We start from the raw sequence: 26,443 nt of genomic DNA, 5'->3' as shown, positions 1-26,443 counted from the left end.
TATGATCATGAATATAATCATATTCTTTTGATTCGACACAAAATATTGTATTTTACTTGCGTGAAAATGGGATCTTCCGTATTTGACGCTGACGTGGCAAGGACAGATATAAGAAATGTAACGTCAGCATGATACGGTCTCTTATTCTCAGTCACAACTAATTTATTTTTCGTGCATATCTTAATTAAACAACACCATTGGACGATTATTTCAACATCCAATGATATGAAAAAAGGGATCAACTGTTTTTTTTGGTTCATAAAATTACCGACGATCGGGACAGGGTCATGACGCGAATGACCACTGCCTTTGCTATATCTTACCAATTTCGCAGTTAACACCGCTCCATCCGGCATCGCAGTCACAAGTGTATTGATTGACTTCGTCCAGACATGTACCGCCATTCAAGCAGGGAGTAGATTCACATTCATTGATATCTGAAATAGAAAAATTAGAAATAATTAGTTTTAACACAACTTGTTCGTATTAGAATAAGTTTATTTACGAGTTGAACCGGTAAAGTGCTTTCTCTGGCTAGGTGGATGCCATAGATTTCTTCAATCTATTTTCTTTCATTCAGTGGTATAGTCCTAAATAGACTGAAAAGAGGCAAAAATAAAATAAGATCTAACATATTAACATGGGGTGAGCACGTAAAAAACAAGGACAATTCTTAATGAAATTATTAAAAGATTATCAACGGCAGGAAAGAAAATATTCTGTTATAATTTTTTTTTACTTATCATGAATGCTGAGAATTTGTTGTCATATTATCACAAATACACTTCTTACGCCGTGCAGCAAAAAGCAAAAAAAGGGTAGATTAGAAGATTTATGAACAAAGAATGAATGCTTACTTGTTTCACAGTTTCCTCCAGTGAATCCACCGGCGCAGGAACACGTGTATCTGTTCTGAAGATTGTTGCAAGTTGCTCCATTTAAACATGGGCTGGACACGCATTCGTCAATATCTATTACAGGAAATGTTGGAAAGAATATATGATATATTCAATGAAAAGACGTCACATTTTATTTCTGTTATATGATAAATAAAAAGCATTACTGTAGGAAAAGATACTTGACAAAAGATATCAAAATAATAATATCCTTCCGCTTCAGTATTGTGGTCGTTGTCTGCATGGCTCATTAATAAGTTAGTTATGAAAATACTTACCATGATTTTCTTATTTACGAGATAACTGGATATACCCATTTGATTTGCTAGTTCATTACGATGAACCTGCGTGCCGAATATAGAGTACACAATTTTTCCTGCGCGCGCGCTGCATCTCCCTACCAACGCACTATCCCAAGATCGTCGCGCAATTTGGCGTCCATTTCCTCTCATGAGCCTGCGGGCAAGACATGTTGTCACACAAGGCGAGGGGTAGGAGGGAGGGTTCAAATGGGTATATCCAGTTATCTCGTAAATAAGAAAATCATGGTAAGTATTTTCATAATTTACATCAATAACTGGGATATACCCATTTGATTTGCTAGACCAACACGGATTCAACGTGAAGGGAGGCATGTCTAGACTAAGAAGTGCGTTAAAATAGGGAGATGAAGACACAAAGGCCGTTGCCTTACGGACAGGGGAGGCGATAAAGCCTCATGTGAAGAAGTCCTTAAGAGCAAGGAGTGAAGGAAAGAGGGGCGTCAATAGACGGACCTCGAGAAGTCGTGAACGACGATTCCAAGAAAGAGCCCCAGAAGAATGATACTAAGTATCATGGGCCCTCGGCCTAGTGTCAGGAGAACAACATCACCAGCTGACTAGAGCGTAACATTCGGAATTTGTTGAAATTTTCAACAAGAATCGTGATCGGAAAACTGTAGCTTTAAGGCTCAGTAAGTGATCCATCGAACAATCTGAGAAGGAGAGAGATCTCAGAAGCCTCTGCGTGGGAGAAAGCGCCCAGAATTCGATATCCGTCTCAAATGCGTGAGGGCAGACATCTGCAGAATTCTGATAGAGAGCTGTGGCAGAAAGTTACTAGCGGTCCGAAGAGGACTAGGAACGACGGAGAGTAGGGATTTAAGAAGAAAACCACTCGTAAGGCAGTCAAGGGTCGAGAAAGCGACTGAGTGCCATCCTTTTAATAAGAAATACCGCGGACCTGCTGCCTATGTAGAATAAAGCAGTCTGGTTAAAATAGCTCAACCGGGCGTGTCAGAGAAACAGCGCGGTACACATCACGACAAAAGTGTGATAGACCGAGTGATCGAGAGAGAACTCAGGATCCCCTTTCTCCCGTACTGATCGAAGCACCCATCTGAGGGTGCAGTGCCCGCGGTGGAAGAGGTGGCTTGGCTCAAGCCACCATTGCCGAGAGAGCCCGTGAGGCTAGGCTGCGATGGATGACCGCCGGGCGGGGGAATCCCTAGCAGAAGCAAGTGTACGCCAGAGGGAGCTGGCGAAAAGTCTCTGTCATGATCCTACGTGAAGGCGACAATCAAGAGATGTTCTAACGAACAGACATCGCCAGATATGATACCTCAACAGTACGTTCCCAACGGAATCGAATGAGGTAGCAACGGCCCTGTCCTATCAAGTTAGGGACGGAAACTGGCTAAGAGTGTCGATGTCCTCGCTTGAAGAAACAAGCGAAGGAGGAGGGAGACTTGAGGAAAATAAACACAAAAATTTCCATCAGTCTGCGGTGAGAACCAGTTGTTTATGAAAACAGCCACAAGGCCTGGTCTCTCAGGTGATCGTAAGAGCAAGCACCGCCGGCGCCGGTTGCGGCAGCGTGGAACAGTCCGATATCGGAGAATAAGGAGTTCCAAAAAGCTGCGGGGGGCGGCAAAAATGACGCCCTAAGCAGTGGGGGATGAGCATCTAAGTTTCTAAAAGAAGAACTCCAGTGAAGTAAATCACTTACATGGAGAGACTCATCCGCAGTCGGCCCGAGAAAAAGCGGGTCGTAGTGATTGTGGTTAGGTAGGCATAAGCATACATGCATCCACGGTTACATCATCCTCGGTCGTGCGGTGACCATGGCCACATGCATTGCATGGAGGGAGGATGAAAGCAGCATGCGAGGCGACTCGAGTGTGCCGAGTGAAAAAGCTTCTAAATAAGAAGACGATTCGACAAATGGGCACGGTAAGACATCCACCGTAGACCACTCCACACAAGGAGGAAACGGCGGAGACGCCCGCAAGCTTGACCCACATAGAGAGCAGTCTATAACATAGACTGTTAGAGCTCGACCGATGGTCTGAAGGCGTACTGTTTGGTGTAAACTCGCCGACCCGGTACGGTGGGTGTGCCCAGAAAATAGGCATAGAATGCCGACAGAGAAGTCTGGGGCTTTAAACAAGCTTGAACGCACGTACATAGCCAATAATCTCATGAGATGTACGGCGGTTTCTTTCCTCCGAGATGATGCTTACCCGACCGGGAAGGACTCGGGGAACAGCTGTGAATGTCAACAGGAGGGATATCTAGCATATGAAAAGCTGATTCCCTCCAGGTATTCGGTGCGGGTGCTTTCGGCGGTGTCCGGCTGGACGACCGGTGATGGCAGCTCGGGCAGGGCTCGAACGAGCCGCCCGAATACGAGACAATAGGTTAACATAACCATAATGCACCGGGTGGTGAAGGCGTAGCGATTACTAAGCACAGGAGAACTTTAAATCGCCGTGACATTCAGATCCGATATACATACTCATAAGTTCGGAGAGCTATGAGGTAGTGAGACATACCGCTGAGCGGTGATGGTGCTCATATCGGAGTCGCCCTCTCTTCAGTGGCGATCGCTGGAGGACGGGTGTCTGTACTAGCCCTGACTCTGGCCTTGCAAGGGTAGGAGCTAAGTAAGACAGGGCACCCTTACTTTCGAATAGAAAGTGAGGTTCAGGCCAGAAACCGACGGTCCCGTCGCCTGGGCGGACGGACCGCGGACGTGATAGGTTGCCCCCTCAAAGCAGCCAAACATTCTCACGAGAGAAGTGCGGCATGCGGTATGTAAGAGATTCTTACCTCCAATCTACGGGCCCGCTTAGGGGGTAGAATGGAGAGAGTTACCGCTGAAGGAGTCGTCGCCGTACGTGGGCTTGACGTAGAGGGCGAATTCGGGAGTACCTGCATAAAAAGGGGAATACCCATGCAGGTAACTCGCCGATGGCTCCCCGGAGTGCGGGTTGGCGAGAGAAGTCTCAATCCGCTCAATACCCGACGCCAGCAATAAGACCGCGGCGGTCTTATAATGACGGAGAACACGAGGATAAGAACCCGTAATGCTCGGGGACGCATAGATGCAGCCTGAACGGATGCAAAGTCCAGCCGTCGGTCACCGAGAGCTTGCCGACATATTGATGCTTGAAAGCCGTATGTCGGAAGCACCTGCATAGAAACGGGGGTCACCGTGTAGGTGAACAGCGTTTCAATAAATGCCCGGTGTGAGAGGACAGGTGATTGCTTGAGCCGCACAGTGCTTAGCAAGGCGGCTAAAGCTGATATGAAGCGTGGGTGAATTACCCGCACTGCTCATGGGAGTATGTGCGACGCCTGACCCACAAATATCGGGAGTCTGGTGACATAATGGAGGGCGATGCCCGTATGTCGATAACACCTGTGTATTAGCGGGGATTTCCCTTGCAGGTGCGTGAGCCGGCGAATCATGAAATCGCCGGTGACTCTCCGAGGTGCAAGATGGCGAATGTCTGCTTAACCTGCCCGGTGCTCGACACGGCGGTTTTAGCTGACAGGGAGCATGAGGATAAAGATCCGTGATGCTCGAGGGCGTTCTGTTGTAACATGAAGTTACGACGCCTGGCCATCGGTACAAGAATCAGAAAGAAAGGTCTGCCCGCAAAGTGGGATTAGCGACCTAGACTTTCTTCTTGTTATTCCTCTTCTGTGCGGCCCCCGCCGGGGGGCAGAAGAGGGAACAATCATCGGGAGTCTGGCGACATAGTGGCGGGCGACGCCCGTATGTCGATAGCACCTGTGTATTAGCGGGGATTTCCCTTGCAGGTGCGTGGGCCGGCGAATCATATTGCCGGTGACTCTCCGAGGTGCGAGACGGCGACTGTCTGCTTGACCTGCCTGGTGCTCGACACGGCGGTTTTAGCTGACAGAGAGCATTAGGATGAAGATCCGTGGTGCTCGAGGGCGTTCTGTTGTAACATGAAGTTACGACGCCTGGCCGTCGGCACAAGAATCAGAAGGGAAGGTCTACCCGCACAGCGGGGTTAGCGACCTAGAATTTCTTCTTCTTCCTCTTCTATGCGGCCCCCGCCAGGGGGCAGAAGAGGGTATAATGATCGGGAGTCTGGTGACATAATGGCGGGCGACGCCCGTATGTCGATAGCACCTGTGTATTAGCGGGAATTTCCCTTGCAGATGCGTGAGCCGGCGAAACATGATATTGCCGGTGACTCTCCGAGGTGTGTTGGATGGCCGGTGTCTGCTTGATCCGCTCGGTTGGTAGTACCGTCGGCTGAAGCAGGCAAGCCTGAGGGTAAAAACCCGCAGTGCTGGAGGGCACTCTAGATTAGCTTGAGAAGCTGAGAGGCCTGGCCATCAAAAGAATCAGAGGACAGACCGCCCGACGGAGCGGGGCTTATGTCTGTGGTTCTCCTCTTCTTCTTTTCTTCTTCTTCGGTTGCTCCGGCGCCGGAGCGGAAGAAGGGACAAGAGGCTGGGCTGCGCCTGTCTTCCTCTCCTTAGCTCTCCCACGGGGAGAGCTAGCCGAGCGAGAGGAGGCGTCGGCCGAATCTGACGGCGTCAGATTGAATTGAGAGTCCGACACGGTCGGACTCAGGTGCCTCTTCCGACTAGGGGCTGGTAGCCCTTTGCCGACGCTCCCTAGAGGGGTCTTACACGGCATCGAGCCTAGTCTTTGCCGGGTGGAGAGACCCGTGCTCTCCCCCCGGACTTTAGGTGACCCGATGGCCGGTGGGTCTGACAGCCCTAGAGGAGTCGCCGTTTTCTGTACTAGTGCGACGCTCCCCAATAAGGTTCAGGTTCCGGGACGGAAGCCTTGGCCATCACCGTGCGGGCACGTGGTCGCAAATCCACGGTTCCACCCTTATTAAGCGGGGCACGTGAACGCGCGTCCACGGTTCCACCCCTTTGAGAGCCCACGGGGCTCTGACTCTGTTCTCGCTATCTATACTACCTGTGGTGGGGGATAAGACCCCGGTGTCGGGCCCCGAAACAGCAGCCGCCTGAGGCTCTTCAGAAAGAGAGTCCGAAAGGCTCATTATTGCCGTAGGGTGATCTAGTAGTAAGATAAGAAACAGAGAAGCAAGGGGGTAGGGGGGTAACAAACCCCAACCCTGAAGTCAAGAGACCTCAAAAAACGGACTTTTGAGAGTCAAAAACGGATCTCACAAGGATGATACAAGGTAAAATCCCAGAACAAAGGAAACAGTAATAATTAAGAATTATTAAGAGACACTGTCCCTGAAGTCCGTTAGAAAATTTAATTATTTGATTATCACAACAAGAATCTGCTTCCGCCAAAATTCTGAAAAGAAGGAAGGGGGGAAGCATCTAAAAAGAAGAAAACACTAAGTTTTTTTTTTTTTTTTTTTTTTTTTTGTTGTGTCCACCTGTTCAAAAGAAAAAAAATAATTTTTCTTGAGGTGAGGATCAGCTAAGGAAAAAAGGGGAGCAAGATTCCCTTTTTTTTTTTTTTTTTTTTATAAACAAGAAGTTTAAGAAAAAAAAAATTATAAGTCCAGAGACCGGTAGCTGACTTGAAAAGGAAGGGGGGAAAAACAAAGATAGCTTTCCCGAGAAGGAAGGCCGAGTCAAAGGCGACGAACGCTGACAGGAGACGGCTTCCTAAAAAAAAATTCTAAGTATTCTTGTGAAGGAAAGAAAATATATATATTTTTTTTTTATAATTAATTGAATAATTAATCAATTAATAAACACAAGAACAAAGGATTGATTGAAACAAAAGAACAATCAACTAACTCGAAACAAGAAACAAAGAACTTGAATCGAGGCAAAGGAGCAAGTCAAGAATTAAAAGAATCAATCAATTAATTAATTAATCAATTAACCAATTAATTCAATTAATAAATACAAGAGCAAAGGATTGATTGAAACAAAAGAACAATCAACTAACTCGAAACAAGAGACAAAGAACTTGAAACGAGGCTGGAATACGACGCTCCTAACGTCCTACAGAACCTATCTGAGGAGAAATAAATCAATTAAATTCACGACGAGTCGTATAAACGAAGAAGTCAGTGAATAAAAAGAATTAAAAGGATTAAAAAGGAGCGAAGACAACGCCCGAGCAGGAAGGCGCGGAGCTATGGGGCGGAGAGGTGAAGACAACCCGCCTGTGAGAAACGTATCTTTAAAAAAAACAAACTCACGAAGAGGGACAAGAAACGTTAAAATAATATCACGGAAGCTCTGCGCGACGTGATAATCCTATAACAATCTTAGATGAGAGAAAATAAGATTGAAATAAGGGAAGAATTGCACAATAAAGTATCCAAACGGAAAACAGAAATGCAATTTTGAGAGTGTACTTAGCTTGCGACTGCACTCGACCGCAGGCGAAAGTAAAAGAGGAAATGGACGCCAAATTGCGCGACGATCTTGGGATAGTGCGTTGGTAGGGAGATGCAGCGCGCGCGCAGGAAAAATTGTGTACTCTATATTCGGCACGCAGGTTCATCGTAATGAACTAGCAAATCAAATGGGTATATCCCAGTTATTGATGTAAATTGAAGTTTAAGCTACTAATTCGGAAACTAATTCAGCAATGCGAGTTTCAAAAATTTAGTTAAATCATCATTCTAAAAACCGAAAAGTTAAAGAGCATTTCCAAAAACACCGATCATTACTTTCAGTGTCTGTGGAAAAAGTACACAATTCAGAGTGTGATATACTAACAGCACTCAAATAGTAAGTACACACGAAGTATATCATGAATTATTCTTACTGAATAAATAACACACTTTCTTGTTAAAGAAGGATATAGATTTCATTACATGTTATCAATAGGATATGAAAGAGCGTTTCTAAATTTGTTTGAGAAAACGGTGTTTTGAATTTTTTCTAAACACACATTTTATGTATCATGTTACAAGTTTACACATTTTTTTTATTGTTACTTACCAACGAAACAGTTTGTTCCTGTCCATCCTGGTGCGCATGTACATATATAGTTATTAACCTGGTCATCACATGTACCACCATTCCCACAAGGAAAACTAGAACATTCATCAATATCTGCGAAAAAATAGTTAAAATATGATAGATAAATTAAATGTGAAACCGTTATGTTGATGTGATCACTTTTGTCTCTACATGCATATGAAATTGCGTAACTCATCAACAATCCTTAAGAATAAATAATTATGATGATAATAGTTATATAAATTAAAATGAACATGATAATAACAATAGAATAACGGTAATAGCGTTATTAATAAAAACAATTTATATCAAACCTAAGGAGAAAATTTTCTGTAATCTCCCATTTCATAATATTCCCCCTTACATAGATTCGATTCCCTAATGTCACCTGCCCTATTATAAACACATTGCTCTCCCTAAGATCGACGCATCAACTCCCCCTATTGTAGTTTCTAAGCAGATAATAGTGATAATAATAAAAAACATCGGTAATGATGATAATTATAATATCAATATAATAATGATACCAATAATAATATTACTAATGATGATGATGATGGTGGTTGCTTTTGTACCAACATACGTTTAATCCAATGAAAAAAATTAAAGAAGTTTGGCTAAAAGTAATACCTGTGTCACAATTGACACCAGTCCATCCGGGATTACAGGTACAGAAATACTTGTTGTTAGCATTACTGCAGATCCCATTGATACATGGGTTGCTGGTGCATTCATTGATATCCAGACTGCAGTGAATACCAGTCCAACCCGGTGCACAGGTGCAGGTGTATCCATCTACCAGATCATTGCAAGTACCTCCGTTACGACAAGGGGCACTAGCGCACTCATCAATATCTAAATGAAAGCGGGGCAGGAAGAAAGAAAGATAGACAGATAGATAGAAGCAAGAAAGAATGAATGAAAGAGAGGATGGAGAGAAATAGAGAGGGAGAGAAGGGGGAGGTTTATAAAAAGAGCAAAGAGACACCGTGACAGGAAGACAGTTAGAATGTTTAAAAAAGAGATTATCTTCTTTGATGCTGATATTTCTTTTTTTATTCTGAAGGCCATATCTTGTTGTGAATTTACCATCAATATCAACAATCAAAGATAATCAGTTGAACGATCTTAACCAACAGGACTGAACATGGATTAAAATTGAGTATTGTCACTGTATATCACCATGAATAACAGTTCAAACACTATTGATCAATCTAAGCCCCTTAGGCTAATAAAGAGCTCCCGTACCTGTTCAATGCAAAATCCCTTCAAATATTAAACACATCATATATAGTTTCTGCCTGTACTTTAAATGAGCGATTGATATGTGAAATGTCATCACATTTCTGTCGTTCGGAGGCGCTGTCCGCTTTTCTATTCTCACATCCTCATTGTCATAAAATGTTACAATATAATTGGCATGTTCCTGCAGACTGATCAACACATCGAATCCTAAACCCTTTCTAAGATTTAAAGTCAAGGTTAACTTACTTGTTTCACAGTGAATGCCCGCCCATCCACTCAGGCAGGAGCAGACATAGGCATCAACCAAATCAAGGCAAACCCCTCCATTCTCACATGGCTGGCTGGCACATTCATCAATATCTTTAGGGAAAAAAATAAAAGGACATAAAGCATACACATGTATTATAAAAAAAATATAAACACAGTTATAGCTATTTTTTCAAAGAAAGTCTTTATTCAATATTTCTCCACAACGCATATAAACAAATGCAAAATGTATGTGATACATCAAATTCAATATCATACATATACAAAATACATAATTTAAATAAGCTCGATGTGCCTCGATTCATCAAGATATACAATAAACTTATTTTGTTGCATGTGCATAGTTTGTTCTATCTCATGCTGAGACTTTAATTTCTTTTGAAATGATGAGAATGATAAGTTTCCTTTTAAACATTTAGTTCAAAAGATATAAAATTTGGTTTTTAGGAGCGTATAAGCATTATTATATTCCTTAGTGGAATAATATTGAAATCTTTTTTTTTTCAGAATTAAAAGCTACATAGAAAGATTTTGGTAAATGATCAAATTTCAGTCATATCAAAAGAAAGGAGCGGGTTGATCATTAAGCTCTGTGCAAAGCATCGCCGAATTATACAATCAACAGATAATGGAATGGCAGTGCGATTCCATCTACAAAGCACTTGCAAGAGTATATCATATTAATGCAGGCATTGTTTAATCCTAGATATGCAAAGTACATGTATGAAAGTATATAAGTCATTGAAATTACCCGTTTCACAATTGAATCCTGTGTATCCAACAACACAGACACACGAGTAACTGTTGAGGAGATCGTTGCACAGTCCGCCATTCTGACATGGGTTACTACTACATTCATTGATGTCTGAAGAATGAAAAAAGAAGACCTTATAATAAGACTGAGTGCGATAGTAGCAGTAAACTTTAATACAGTATCAGAATAACATTTTTCTCTCCTGATCTATCATTTTGATCATTTTACCTGTTTTGGTTGCTAGTCTCCATGTATTGTACATTTCCTTGGTTGACTATGAGTGGAAACATTGTATAAAGTTATGGATTGTTATTGTCTTTAAATAGTAAATCCTTTACCTAAGTTAAGAAACCTGTAAAAGTACAACTATCATGCTCAAGAGTTATGGATTATGAAAGGTAAATTCATTACATTTATCTCAAAGCTCTACTTCATGTTTCTCCACTCGTCGGGTCAGTGTGCCCCTGCGGAAAGGATTATCTTTACTAAGAATTATCAGTAAAATACATTTGTCAATTTACAAAACCTCTTGATTCTTTATAATAAGAAAATGTAAAAGAATATATCAGCCATCACCACACAGTGGTGTTAGAATAATAAAATAATATGGCGAATTCGAAAAAATAAATAATTTAATTTACAACTGAAAGACAGCATGTAAGGATCAAAATATTTAACGAAGAACTGAGACCCGTTCCATAAAGAATCACAACTATTGTACCTTTTTCTTTTTGTCAACTACCATGGTAACCGGGCTCAACAGCCAATCATAATCAAGGTTGTTTCCATGGTAGTTGCCATAATGACAAAGTTACAACAGTTGCAAGTCCTTTATGAAACGGGCACCAGATCTCAACAGCCCATCAGCGTCAAGATCTCCATGGTATTTTAAAAAACTAGCATAGTTACAATAGTTCTTAGTCTTCATGAAACAGGCCACAACTGATCTTACCTTCTGTGCAGAATGTCCCAGAATACCCGGGAGCACAGTCACAGGTAAATGAATTAAGTTGATCGTTACATGATGCTCCATTCTGACAAGGATCGCTGGAACACTCGTCGATTTCTAGTGAGAAAATTGTTGAAGGATGCATGTTATTTTTTTTTGTAATATCAAAATTCATATTCATCGCACCCATACAGCAGCCTTAATGCCTTATTGACTGGGAAAATTGGAACGAACGCATACTACACACTGGTTGAAGTCTTGCTCCTAATGTATTAATGGAATACAGAATAATGGCGACCGAAGATTTCATTAAATATAGTATGAAATAATATAATGATTAATTACATTCTGAAATTCAATATAATACTTTAATTACCCTACTTGGAAGAAAGAACTGAATTTAGATATTGAATACTGAAAACGTTTAATGAAACCCATTTTCTCGCCCCTCCAATAATGCATTATTGCTTCAAATGATCAAATAATTAAACCAAATATTTTTAAAAAAATCGTAATGGACCCAATTAAAAAACAAAAAATAGTAAGAAGTTGATTTACCGATGTCACAATTTACACCGGTCCAACCAGGAAGACACTGGCATTCGTATCGATTGATAAGATCGGAACACATAGCTCCATTTTGACAGGGATTGCTGGCACACTCATCAATATCAATCTGACAGTTGACTCCAGCCCATCCGAGTACGCAGGTGCATACGAACTGGTTCTCTTGGTTGCTGCATATAGCCCCATTCTGGCACGGGAAGCTGGCGCATTCGTCAATATCTGTGGAAATAAGAAATAAGAATGGTTATGATTTTTATTTACGTCCTACAACAAATGAATTATAACAATAATTATAAGCAGTTCTTAGAGACGCATTATACCATATGTTAAAATAGTCTCCATGCGTGTAGAAGATTGTTTTTTTTAGGGCTAATGCATTTGTTTCTTAAAAAGATATGTATCTTTAATACAGATTTGAATCTGTTGAATTCTGTTATTGATCTTATATTATGAGGCAGATTGTTCGACAATTTTGATGTCATTTTCCCAAAATGTCTTGGACTTTACTCGTATTTTAGAGAGAAGACCATTTTATTGTGAACGAAGATTTAGACTGGGTTGATATTTCTGAATTAAGTCACCGAGGTAAGCAGGGGCATTCCCGTTAACGCACTTAAAAACAGGAGTGAGGATGTAAGGACAAAATGTGAGCCTCTATCGGAAGTCAATTGAGACTACGTAGGATCGTTGTTACATGTTCAAATTTCTTCTTGCGAACTAAGAGCCTTGTAGCTGAATTTGTAAATGAATTACATGTTGAAATTGTAAATCTTGTTTGAAAATAGATCTCTATGGGATTTCAAGCTAAAGCACGTGGCAACAACATCACGCAATTTTGAATTTACATAGAAGGGCATAGAGACCTAAGATGGGACGGAAATGCATCTTCTGTATTTTGAAATGTTTATACTGGTTATTAATGAACTTACTTATATCACCCATTTTCATTTCTGGAGAGAAACTTTGAAATACAAAAAATTAAGAGCACGAATAAACATCCATGCGATTAAGTATCGAATTAAGTAGCTACCACCATAGAACATACTGTTACTGTCCTGAAATGCAAAAATAAAAATAACAAATGACACATCTATACCGTCTATAGAGCTTACCGGTTTCACAGTGTACTCCGGTCCATCCTGGTGCGCAATCACATGTGTAGAAGTTGACAAAGTCATTGCAGGTTGCTCCATTCATACAAGGTGCACTCGCACATTCGTTTATATCTGCAAATGATGATAAAAACGATTAATTTCTCACTATAAAATAATTCTACATTATCAAAAGATTTTGGATCCATGCATGGGGCTGGTCACACAAATCTATCAAAAACATATACTGTCTAAAAAAAATTATCCGAAACAAATGAAATAGATTCGACTTAAATAAAGTCCCTAGGTAATTTCATAGGTAATTGGTTATATACCAGCTTGGCGTTTACCAGCAAAATGCTGTCCTGCCGAGTTCCTACGGGAGTTACCACAAACAGAAACAGAACAGAAACAGAATATCAATTAAAAAGAGAAATATCGAGATTTATTTATCGTTGTAGCATGATCTGCACGCCAGGTGTACACAATAAGTGAGTACGTTTTAATCTACTAAATTTCGAGTATCTAACTTCAAAATATATTACTATATGCAAATGTTATTTATCCAGAAGCGCCCATGTCTTGGATACGGTATGACAATCATCTTGATAAAGAGAAAGCAGGGAAGAGCAACAACAAAAGTAAAGACATCGAGGATCAATTGTTTTCCTCTGTTACTTACTGACGTCACAATTAGTACCAGTCCATCCAGGTTCGCATGTGCAAGTGTAGGCGTTGATGAGATCATTACATAGACCGTTTACACAAGGGGAAGAAGCACACTCATTGATTTCTGGAAAACATAATGTATAACATAAAATATCTTAAATATGACACATGACATGGGACCTATGAAATATGAAATCATCAACGCAGAATGTTAGCGCGGATCCAGGAGACAAGCGGACCCTCCTAGATTCTAGTACCACTTTTTTGTTCGAAAAATATTGAGCTAAAATGGCTAGAACAATCTCGATCATTATGGTATATCAAAATAATATCATCTTAATAGATGTAGTTATCTGAAATCTTATGCTAAACTCGCGTTTCTGTCGAAAATGACTCTTATATATGGGACCGACATGAATCTCATTTCCGCCAATCTGTCAGTCATTTTTGTGAAACTTTTATATCATAGAAATAATACACGTCATCGAGAGAATAAGTAAGAATTACATGCACGGTGTGACTTTGAAACAATTCTTAGAAGTTTTAGATTGTTTTATATGCGCCAAGTGTTTCATAGAAAATATCGTGTACCAGGGGCGGATCCAGGATTTTCCATAAGGCGGGGGCACATTTTCCCCAGGAATATTTTGACACCCTCCCCCCCCCCCAAAAAAAAGGGGGGGAAAGGGTTTTCAACCAAAAAATAAGGACATTTGGCATTTCGTCCACGAAAAAATCTGACAAGGAAATTAAAACAAAACATGATGTTTTCAACCATAAATTAAGGACATTTGTCCACAAAAAAATGCAAAAGAAAAAGAAAAAGAAAGTAGCACATTTCTGTTTAACGGCCTTTTTTTGACATTACAACTTTTAATTGTGCCTCTCAAGGGGGGAGGCACGGGCTCGCTGTGTCACCCCCCCCCCCCCCCCGATCCGCCAGTGATGTGTATCATATGTTTTAAATGATAGCGATGCGGATACATGTTATTTGAAAAAAGCCAACCTCATCTCAAAACCATGACCAATCAATAAGGAACTAGTTATTCATTTCACTCATCAGAAAATTAACCTGTTGATGTCTAGAAATAAATGTTCGATCACGTGATAGATTTCAGCCAATCAATCACTTGATTGGGTCCATAATACCATTTTATAAACACACTATATGCACCGCAAAGCATAGGATCCAGTCCAACACTGCCAATATTAAAAAACATGTCGAAAATTCTTATTTGAGAGCTTGCAAAATTAATTAATTAATTAATTAATCTTTTGTTTACTTTCTAGTTTATCATTGTAAATATATTTGTATGTTTGTTTTTATCATCAATATTTTTTGCTAGAATGCTTTATCACTTTAAATCTTATCTTATATTATTTTTGTTTGTTTGTTTTATCATCAATATTTTGCTATGATTTTTTTATACATCTTCCTTTGTTTTTATATTCTTATATTTTATTTATTTTTATTTATTTATTTTATTTCCAGGCAAAGACATCAAGAATAAGTACAAGAAGGAGAAATTACCACCGACTAGTGCCTGAGGCTGACTAAAAGAAAAACTAGTTTCTGTTATGAAGCTCTCCTCACTAATCGGGGTTTACAAAATTAAATATACAAAAATAAACTCGGTATAAAATGACAATATACATGTATGTTTAGAAACATTACTTATTAAAACAAAAACCTAACAATAAAGAGTGTTTGTTTTCATATTGATTTCATCAAGGCCCCTTTCACAAGCTCTTCTTCTATGGGGTCCCAAACCTTTCATGTTATGTTCTCTTTGCCAACCTTTGTACAAAATATTTGTATTATATCACTTGATTGGTTTGAATAAACTCATAACTTAACTATAACTTAGAATGAAATACACACACACTACTAAAACTTTGGGGACTACAGTACACTGTATACAAAGGTCGGTTGTTAATAACTCCTATTACGTAGTTGCTTACCTATCTGACAAAGCACACCAGTATATCCAGGTACACAATTACATGTATATCTGTTGACCAAGTCATTGCATGTCCCACCGTTCTGACAAGGATCACTGGCACACTCGTCAATATCTAGAAAATAAAAATGCAGAGGGTTGGATGATGTGTTGCTTCATGGGCTTTGTTTGGGGATGGATTTGATTTTTGTCTATGAGATTAGTCATGACTTTGTTTTCACTTAAATACAGTCTCGAGAATAAGTTTCTCCTATTGTTCGTAATATAAATTGTTTTACTTTTTTTCAATTACTCTTTTGATATCATTATTATTATTATCGCACTCTTAATAGTCATTATTTTTCTTATTTTCATTTTTTATATTATAATTATTATTTTATTTTTATCATATTGTTGTTTTCATTAAAATGATCACCATTAATATTGATATTATCATTATCATTATAAATATCATTATTTTCATTATCATCTTCATTATTATATTCATCAGCCATACTGAATATTCAAATACTCACTGATTTCACATCGCGGTCCTGACCAGCCTGCCCTACAGGTACATATATATGCATTCAGTGTATCGACACAATCACCGTTTACACATGGATTGCTAGCACACTCGTTGATCTCTGGATAAATTGAATAACAATCAAAAAAATTATTTTAATTTCGACATGTTATGTGCTAATATATATTTCCCTATATATGTTTAAAGGGCTAGTTATTAATTTTACCACTGCTATAGAAATTAAAGTGCCAGCATTAAATACAACGATCTGTGCACATGCGAAAGCAAATCGTTTATTTTACATGTACATTTTGATGGATCGAGGGACATCAAACTTTAAATTGTGTATTTTGTATATATGCATGATGTTGTTGGTCATTTATAATATGCTATTTGTATTTAATTTTTGCTGTGTGGAGAAATATTGAATGAAAACTTTCCTTGAAAAGAAATCATTTTTTTCGTGTCAATTCCATAGAGTAAAAAGAAATTTAACACTGAACAGCGAAAATATCATGGGTTGCGATCTCGTAGGGACGGGAGGCTTGTACCCCCCCCCCCCTTCCCCCGTCGAATTTGAATTCTGTACAGCGCTGCCTACAGGAACTAATCGCCTCATACCCACGGCCACAGGAGGGGGGGGGGTTCCCAATCGTCGCGCATGAAACATATTTCAATCACTGGCAACCGAATGAGAAATTAATAATTGTGGACATAAAATCGTCATCGAAATATTTGTTCATAAAATTCTTGATTCCTGGGTATTTTCTCTTTCAATGATATTTGCTAACCTGATTCACATCTTGTGCCAGTATAGCCGGGTTCGCAATCACACTCATACCCATCCAACATATCCGTGCAAGAGCCTCCATTGACGCAGGGGTTGCTTCGGCATTCATCCGTATCTGAAAAGAGAACAATATAAGATTGCAATTAAGCCTTTCCTTTTTTTTACAAAAAAGTGTTTCTCGATGATTGCATTCATCTGGTGCGATAAAGTTCTTGAATTCTGAATCAGTAGTGAGGAATATATATTTCATAATTCCACATACACATAGCAAAAACAACATTGTAATGATACAAATGAGTATGAAGAACAAAAATTCCATTTCTTTGCCAAATTTAGTTCAACCTGGAATGTTGTCGCTTATTACATGAGCTCATCTTGTGTGTTTTTACATCGTGGAATAAGTTCCATCAAAAAGTTCAGGGAATAAATGAAGAAAATTACACAAAATCCACTTTAGGCATACACAAAAACAATTTTTTACCTTGTTTACTCGAAATGAACTATCATGGCGTAGGGTCGTTTTTGTCTTCATATAATTCAATATAATTGTAATATCTTAATAATTTGAAGTAATTCACAACATTTTAGAGAGAGAAGTAATTTTAGAGACAGAAGTCTAAATATGAAAATACTTACCATGATTTTCTTATTTACGAGATAACTGGATATACCCATTTGAACCCTCCCTCCTACCCCTCGCCTTGTGTGACAACATGTCTTGCCCGCAGGCTCATGAGAGGAAATGGACGCCAAATTGCGCGACGATCTTGGGATAGTGCGTTGGTAGGGAGATGCAGCGCGCGCGCAGGAAAAATTGTGTACTCTATATTCGGCACGCAGGTTCATCGTAATGAACTAGCAAATCAAATGGGTATATCCAGTTATCTCGTAAATAAGAAAATCATGGTAAGTATTTTCATAATTTACATCAATAACTGGGATATACCCATTTGATTTGCTAGACCAACACGGATTCAACGTGAAGGGAGGCATGTCTAGACTAAGAAGTGCGTTAAAATAGGGAGATGAAGACACAAAGGCCGTTGCCTTACGGACAGGGGAGGCGATAAAGCCTCATGTGAAGAAGTCCTAAAGAGCAAGGAGTGAAGGAAAGAGGGGCGTCAATAGACGGACCTCGAGAAGTCGTGAACGACGATTCCAAGAAAGAGCCCAAGAAGAATGATACTAAGTATCATGGGCCCTCGGCCTAGTGTCAGGAGAACAACATCACCAGCTGACTAGAGCGTAAAATTCGGAATTTGTTGAAATTTTCAACAAGAATCGTGATCGGAAAACTGTAGCTTTAAGGCTCAGTAAGTGATCCATCGAACAATCTGAGAAGGCGAGAGATCTCAGAAGCCTCCGCGTGGGAGAAAGCGCCCAGAATTCGATATCCGTCTCAAATGCGTGAGGGCAGAACATCTGCAGAATTCTGATAGAGAGCTGTGGTAGAAAGTTACTAGCGGTCCGAAGGGGACTAGGAACGACGGAGAGTAGGGATTTAAGAAAACCACTCGTAAGGCAGTCAAGGGTCGAGAAAGCGACTGAGTGCCATCCTTTTAATAAGAAATACCGCGGACCTGCTGCCTATGTAGAATAAAGCAGTCTGGTTAAAATAGCTCAACCGGGCGTGTCAGAGAAACAGCGCGGTACACATCACGACAAAAGTGTGATAGACCGAGTGATCGAGAGAGAACTCAGGATCCCCTTTCTCCCGTACTGATCGAAGCACCCATCTGAGGGTGCAGTGCCCGCGGTGGAAGAGGTGGCTTGGCTCAAGCCACCATTGCCGAGAGAGCCCGTGAGGCTAGGCTGCGATGGATGACCGCCGGGCGGGGGAATCCCTAGCAGCAGCAAGTGTACGCCAGAGGGAGCTGGCGAAAAGTCTCTGTCATGATCATACGTGAAGGCGACAATCAAGAGATGTTCTAACGAACAGACATCGCCAGATATGATACCTCAACAGTACGTTCCCAACGGAATCGAATGAGGTAGCAACGGCCCTGTCCTATCAAGTTAGGGACGGAAACTGGCTAAGAGTGTCGATGTCCTCGCTTGAAGAAACAAGCGAAGGAGGGAGACTTGAGGAAAATAAACACAAAAATTTCCATCAGTCTGCGGTGAGAACCAGTTGTTTATGAAAACAGCCACAAGGCCTGGTCTCTCAGGTGATCGTAAGAGCAAGCACCGCCGGCGCCGGTTGCGGCAGCGTGGAACAGTCCGATATCGGAGAATAAGGAGTTCCAAAAAGCTGCGGGGGGCGGCAAAAATGACGCCCTAAGCAGTGGGGGATGAGCATCTAAGTTTCTAAAAGAAGAACTCCAGTGAAGTAAATCACTTACATGGAGAGACTCATCCGCAGTCGGCCCGAGAAAAAGCGGGTCGTAGTGATTGTGGTTAGGTAGGCATAAGCATACATGCATCCACGGTTACATCATCCTCGGTCGTGCGGTGACCATGGCCACATGCATTGCATGGAGGGAGGATGAAAGCAGCATGCGAGGTGACTCGAGTGTGCCGAGTGAAAAAGCTTCTAAATAAGAAGACGATTCGACAAATGGGCACGGTAAGACATCCACCGTAGACCACTCCACACAAGGAGGAAACGGCGGAGACGCCCGCAAGCTTGACCCACATAGAGAGCAGTCTATAACATAGACTGTTAGAGCTCGACCGATGGTCTGAAGGCGTACTGTTTGGTGTAAACTCGCCGACCCGGTACGGTGGGTGTGCCCAGAAAATAGGCATAGAATGCCGACAGAGAAGTCTGGGGCTTTAAACAAGCTTGAACGCACGTACATAGCCAATAATCTCATGAGATGTACGGCGGTTTCTTTCCTCCGAGATGATGCTTACCCGACCGGGAAGGACTCGGGGAACAGCTGTGAATGTCAACAGGAGGGATATCTAGCATATGAAAAGCTGATTCCCTCCAGGTATTCGGTGCGGGTGCTTTCGGCGGTGTCCGGCTGGACGACCGGTGATGGCAGCTCGGGCAGGGCTCGAACGAGCCGCCCGAATACGAGACAATAGGTTAACATAACCATAATGCACCGGGTGGTGAAGGCGTAGCGATTACTAAGCACAGGAGAACTTTAAATCGCCGTGACATTCAGATCCGATATACATACTCATAAGTTCGGAGAGCTATGAGGTAGTGAGACATACCGCTGAGCGGTGATGGTGCTCATATCGGAGTCGCCCTCTCTTCAGCGGCGATCGCTGGAGGACGGGTGTCTGTACTAGCCCTGACTCTGGCCTTGCAAGGGTAGGAGCTAAGTAAGACAGGGCACCCTTACTTTCGAATAGAAAGTGAGGTTCAGGCCAGAAACCGACGGTCCCGTCGCCTGGGCGGACGGACCGCGGACGTGATAGGTTGCCCCCTCAAAGCAGCCAAACATTCTCACGAGAGAAGTGCGGCATGCGGTATGTAAGAGATTCTTACCTCCAATCTACGGGCCCGCTTAGGGGGTAGAATGGAGAGAGTTACCGCTGAAGGAGTCGTCGCCGTACGTGGGCTTGACGTAGAGGGCGAATTCGGGAGTAACTGCATAAAAAGGGGAATACCCATGCAGGTAACTCGCCGATGGCTCCCCGGAGTGCGGGTTGGCGAGAGAAGTCTCAATCCGCTCAATACCCGACGCCAGCAATAAGACCGCGGCGGTCTTATAATGACGGAGAACACGAGGATAAGAACCCGTAATGCTCGGGGACGCATAGATGCAGCCTGAACGGATGCAAAGTCCAGCCGTCGGTCACCGAGAGCTTGCCGACATATTGATGCTTGAAAGCCGTATGTCGGAAGCACCTGCATAGAAACGGGGGTCACCGTGTAGGTGAACAGCGTTTCAATAAATGCCCGGTGTGAGAGGACAGGTGATTGCTTGAGCCGCACAGTGCTTAGCAAGGCGGCTGAAGCTGATATGAAGCGTGGGTGAATTACCCGCACTGCTCATGGGAGTATGTGCGACGCCTGACCCACAAATATCGGGAGTCTGGTGACATAATGGAGGGCGATGCCCGTATGTCGATAACACCTGTGTATTAGCGGGGATTTCCCTTGCAGGTGCGTGAGCCGGCGAATCATGAAATCGCCGGTGACTCTCCGAGGTGCAAGATGGCGAATGTCTGCTTAACCTGCCCGGTGCTCGACACGGCGGTTTTAGCTGACAGGGAGCATGAGGATAAAGATCCGTGATGCTCGAGGGCGTTCTGTTGTAACATGAAGTTACGACGCATGGCCATCGGCACAAGAATCAGAAAGAAAGGTCTGCCCGCAAAGTGGGATTAGCGACCTAGACTTTCTTCTTGTTATTCCTCTTCTGTGCGGCCCCCGCCGGGGGGCAGAAGAGGGAACAATCATCGGGAGTCTGGCGACATAGTGGCGGGCGACGCCCGTATGTCGATAGCACCTGTGTATTAGCGGGGATTTCCCTTGCAGGTGCGTGGGCCGGCGAATCATATTGCCGGTGACTCTCCGAGGTGCGAGACGGCGACTGTCTGCTTGACCTGCCTGGTGCTCGACACGGCGGTTTTAGCTGACAGAGAGCATTAGGATGAAGATCCGTGGTGCTCGAGGGCGTTCTGTTGTAACATGAAGTTACGACGCCTGGCCGTCGGCACAAGAATCAGAAGGGAAGGTCTACCCGCACAGCGGGGTTAGCGACCTAGAATTTCTTCTTCTTCCTCTTCTATGCGGCCCCCGCCGGGGGCAGAAGACGGTATAATGATTGGGAGTCTGGTGACATAATGGCGGGCGACGCCCGTATGTCGATAGCACCTGTGTATTAGCGGGAATTTCCCTTGCAGGTGCGTGAGCCGGCGAAACATGATATTGCCGGTGACTCTCCGAGGTGTGTTGGATGGCCGGTGTCTGCTTGATCCGCTCGGTTGGTAGTACCGTCGGCTGAAGCAGGCAAGCCTGGGGGTAAAAACCCGCAGTGCTGGAGGGCACTCTAGATTAGCTTGAGAAGCTGAGAGGCCTGGCCATCAAAAGAATCAGAGGACAGACCGCCCGACGGAGCGGGGCTTACGTCTGTGGTTCTCCTCTTCTTCTTTTCTTCTTCTTCGGTTGCTCCGGCGCCGGAGCGGAAGAAGGGACAAGAGGCTGGGCTGCGCCTGTCTTCCTCTCCTTAGCTCTCCCACGGGGAGAGCTAGCCGAGCGAGAGGAGGCGTCGGCCGAATCTGACGGCGTCAGATTGAATTGAGAGTCCGACACGGTCGGACTCAGGTGCCTCTTCCGACTAGGGGCTGGTAGCCCTTTGCCGACGCTCCCTAGAGGGGTCTTACACGGCATCGAGCCTAGTCTTTGCCGGGTGGAGAGACCCGTGCTCTCCCCCCGGACTTTAGGTGACCCGATGGCCGGTGGGTCTGACAGCCCTAGAGGAGTCGCCGTTTTCTGTACTAGTGCGACGCTCCCCAATAAGGTTCAGGTTCCGGGACGGAAGCCTTGGCCATCACCGTGCGGGCACGTGGTCGCAAATCCACGGTTCCACCCTTATTAAGCGGGACACGTGAACGCGCGTCCACGGTTCCACCCCTTTGAGAGCCCACGGGGCTCTGACTCTGTTCTCGCTATCTATACTACCTGTGGTGGGGGATAAGACCCCGGTGTCGGGCCCCGAAACAGCAGCCGCCTGAGGCTCTTCAGAAAGAGAGTCCGAAAGGCTCATTATTGCCGTAGGGTGATGTAGTAGTAAGATAGAAAAAAAAGAGAAGCAAAGGGGGTAGGGGGGGAACAAACCCCAACCCAGAAGACAAGGACCTCAAAAAGCGGACTTTTGAGAGTCAAAAACGGATCTCACAAGGATGATACAAGGTAAAATCCCAGAACAAAGGAAACAGTAATAATTGAGAATTATTAAGAGACACTGTCCCTGAAGTCCGTTAGAAAAATTAATTATTTGATTATCACAACAAGAATCTGCTTCCGCCAAAATTCTGAAAAGAAGGAAGGGGGGAAGCATCTAAAAAGAAGAAAACACTAAGTTTTCTTCTTTTTTTTTTTTTGTTGTTGTTTTGTTGTGTCCACCTGTTCAAAAGAAAAAAAATAATAATTTTTCTTGAGGTGAGGATCAGCTAAGGAAAAAAGGGGAGCAAGATTCCCTTTCTTTTTTTTTTTTTTTTATAAACAAGAAGTTTAAGAAAAAAAAATTATAAGTCCAGAGACCGGTAGCTGACTTGAAAAGGAAGGGGGGAAAAACAAAGATAGCTTTCCCGAGAAGGAAGGCCGAGTCAAAGGCGACGAACGCTGACAGGAGACGGCTTCCTAAAAAAAATTCTAAGTATTCTTGTGAAGGAAAGAAAATATTTTTTTTTTTTATAATTAATTGAATAATTAATCAATTAATAAACACAAGAACAAAGGATTGATTGAAACAAAAGAACAATCAACTAACTCGAAACAAGAAACAAAGAACTTGAATCGAGGCAAAGGAGCAAGTCAAGAATTAAAAGAATCAATCAATTAATTAATTAATCAATTAACCAATTAATTCAATTAATAAATACAAGAGCAAAGGATTGATTGAAACAAAAGAACAATCAACTAACTCGAAACAAGAGACAAAGAACTTGAAACGAGGCTGGAATACGACGCTCCTAACGTCCTACAGAACCTATCTGTGGAGAAATAAATCAATTAAATTCACGACGAGTCGTATAAACGAAGAAGTCAGTGAATAAAAAGAATTAAAAGGATTAAAAAGGAGCGAAGACAACGCCCGAGCAGGAAGGCGCGGAGCTATGGGGCGGAGAGGTGAAGACAACCCGCCTGTGAGAAACGTATCTTTAAAAAAACAAACTCACGAAGAGGGACAAGAAACGTTAAAATAATATCACGGAAGCTCCGCGCGACGTGATAATCCTATAACAATCTTAGATGAGAGAAAATAAGATTGAAATAAGGGAAGAATTGCACAATAAAGTATCCAAACGGAAAACAGAAATGCAATTTTGAGAGTGTACTTAGCTTGCGACTGCACTCGACCGCAGGCGAAAGTAAAAGAGGAAATGGACGCCAAATTGCGCGACGATCTTGGGATAGTGCGTTGGTAGGGAGATGCAGCGCGCGCGCAGGAAAAATTGTGTACTCTATATTCGGCACGCAGGTTCATCGTAATGAACTAGCAAATCAAATGGGTATATCCCAGTTATTGATGTAAATCATCTTATACATTTTAACGAGAATGAATAAAAACTATTAAATACTCAGATTAGTATCACATGCATGCAAGACCTGATATATATCAATATATAATGGTTATGGATGGATATTATATAAATACGTTTTAGAAGAAATACATATATCAAATGGTAAGGCATAATCTATGACTGTTGCAATGGGGAAAGAGTTGTTAGTATGATAGAATCTCTAGTAACAAATTCAGAGGGTTAAAAAATACGGGTGGATCATGCATCTATTCAATTTTCATTATAAATGCAATTTAAATTTGGGTAAAAGACTCACAGCATGGTCTGGTTACCACAAACAATGTTCTGACCATGCATTTTACCTATTTCGCAGTTAGCTCCTTCGTATCCTGCTGCGCATGCGCATGTATATCCATTGATTCCATCAGTACACACGCCGCCATTTTGGCATGGCATGCTGCTGCATTCGTCGATACCTGAAATTAAGGTTAGATATGAATTAATTTCAATACAACACAAGTTTACAAATGATTCAAACCTTCATGCAGAAGTCTATAAGTGCAAATGTATTGTATCATTTTTACGCATCAAAACTGCATAACATTGATTCAAATAAAGGATACTGAAACTGTAAGCCGACAAAATTAAAATGAATTATATGGGATCGTTTTTAAGATCTTTTCCCTCAACCGTGGGACCATAAAGGAGAAACAAATAATCTGGTCTTAGATTCACTCAAACAGTGGTATATATATATAACGATATCTTGCCCCCCCCCGAGCTTTCTTGATAACCAGATCACGTCTGAAGAAGCTTCAATTTCTTATGAATAGGAAGTCCCAAAATCAAGTCCTATGGCTAAACGCAAAGATGTAGTTGATATGCGTTCATTTGGTACTGACCCTTCTCGCAACTCGCTATTAAAAGCTCGATTTGTCATTGAACGTATAGTGTCTTTTAGTTATAATGATAATAATAGTAGTAGAAGTAGTAATAGTCTTTTTTTATTTAACGCATATCACATTATATACCTATGTCTCTAGCGGTTCAGAAAATAAAGAAAAGAAAAAAAATAGGTTACTGCGTTCACGTTGTTGAATTGAGGTTCATTTTAAAATAAGTTTTAAGAGCCATTAAAGAAACGTCCAATAAAAAAAATAGCGGCTAAACTATGGCAATCAATGACATTAATTACTCTGCATGAAATGAACGGATTGATATAATTGGTTACTCACCAATAAGACACGTGACACCGGTCCATCCAGAAGCGCATACACACCGGTAAGAATTGACTAGATCAATGCACTGGCCACTGTTCTGACAAGGGAATGATGTGCACTCATCTACATCTAATATGGGAAGTAAACGATTTATGCATATATATTTTAACAGATTAGTAGGCCTACCCACGCATCTTCCACTGCTTCAGGGAAGCATTTCATTAAATATGTTGTCAATGATTTCCATCGTCTAATGTTAAAAGCTACTGCAAATCTTTGTATGTGATTGGTTGAAAAGACATTAGTGAGTGAATATCACTGACAAACATTTTCATGAAACGCTCCCCAGATCAAACATGACACTGTATCTACAATCGCGCTTAACAAAGGAAACGTTTTATCCGTGACACATTTATGCAACGTACTTTATTGTATATTCCGCTTTATTCGACGAAATTCAAATCAGAATTTTGATTAAAATTCAAAATGATTAGGAATGCTTCAAATTGTTTCTTATAATGCTAAGCATCAATAGTAAGTTTCATAGAGGTCTCTTTCACAAATCTGAATGAAACCAATGTAACGTAAAAACTATTTTGCAATTGTACGATTGATGCAGTCTTTGAACGACCTGACTTTTCTTTATTCAAAGAATGAAAAAAATTGGTCATTTTCCATTTAAACGTCTTCATTTAGGTATATTTCACGCGTTTGTCAAAATACAACGAAACATCCATAGTATATGCACTACTGGAATTCGAACAGATTTCCTTTGTTAAAGCGGATTCGAAAACAGGCTACATTGTTAGTTCATTTTTACATTCATCCCTTGTAAATGCAATGCAAATATGATAATAATAATAATACCAATGATTAAAATAGTCGAAAGCGAATCGATACAAATCTGCAGTCATATGAAAGCGAGATGACTTAATATATACATTTTTAATTAGAGTCTTTTATCCCAAATGGTGCAAGATACTATTTAGCGTGAGAGATATGGTACTAGATTTATTCCTGAGTGCTATAAGCCCTATAATGATTGCATGATAAGATGATATGAAAAGACATGGTTAAAATGAATATGATATGTTTATCAGCATGTGATGATAGGAGCGATTTGCATGAGATCGTTGCCTGGATAATACCATCTC

At 41.7% G+C, this 26,443-nt stretch overlaps 1 protein-coding gene across 3 annotated transcripts in view; it reads right to left on the bottom strand.

Moving 5' to 3' along the window:
* The window catches only part of LOC121423067 (neurogenic locus notch homolog protein 2-like), a 69,522-nt gene that overhangs the window by 25,913 nt on the left and 17,166 nt on the right, over nt 1–26,443 (bottom strand). Inside the window, exons 9-23 of one of the 3 annotated variants that reach the window (XM_041618342.1) lie at nt 25,305–25,418; nt 24,432–24,545; nt 16,919–17,032; nt 16,138–16,248; nt 15,624–15,737; nt 13,675–13,785; nt 13,014–13,127; nt 11,893–12,120; nt 11,338–11,451; nt 10,383–10,496; nt 9,611–9,724; nt 8,750–8,974; nt 8,099–8,212; nt 858–971; nt 324–437 (exon numbers count right to left, since the gene is read on the bottom strand). In XM_041618342.1, the coding sequence (XP_041474276.1) occupies nt 324–437; nt 858–971; nt 8,099–8,212; nt 8,750–8,974; nt 9,611–9,724; nt 10,383–10,496; nt 11,338–11,451; nt 11,893–12,120; nt 13,014–13,127; nt 13,675–13,785; nt 15,624–15,737; nt 16,138–16,248; nt 16,919–17,032; nt 24,432–24,545; nt 25,305–25,418 (1,929 nt within the window). The remainder of the gene's footprint in view (nt 1–323; nt 438–857; nt 972–8,098; nt 8,213–8,749; nt 8,975–9,610; nt 9,725–10,382; nt 10,497–11,337; nt 11,452–11,892; nt 12,121–13,013; nt 13,128–13,674; nt 13,786–15,623; nt 15,738–16,137; nt 16,249–16,918; nt 17,033–24,431; nt 24,546–25,304; nt 25,419–26,443) is intronic. The other 2 variants (XM_041618344.1, XM_041618343.1) reach the window with 2 other exon arrangements.

Source organism: Lytechinus variegatus, chromosome 10 (genome assembly GCF_018143015.1).
Source record: "Lytechinus variegatus isolate NC3 chromosome 10, Lvar_3.0, whole genome shotgun sequence".
In the NCBI taxonomy this organism is placed as follows: domain Eukaryota; kingdom Metazoa; phylum Echinodermata; class Echinoidea; order Temnopleuroida; family Toxopneustidae; genus Lytechinus; species Lytechinus variegatus.
This window is presented reverse-complemented; position numbering and strand designations above follow the sequence as displayed.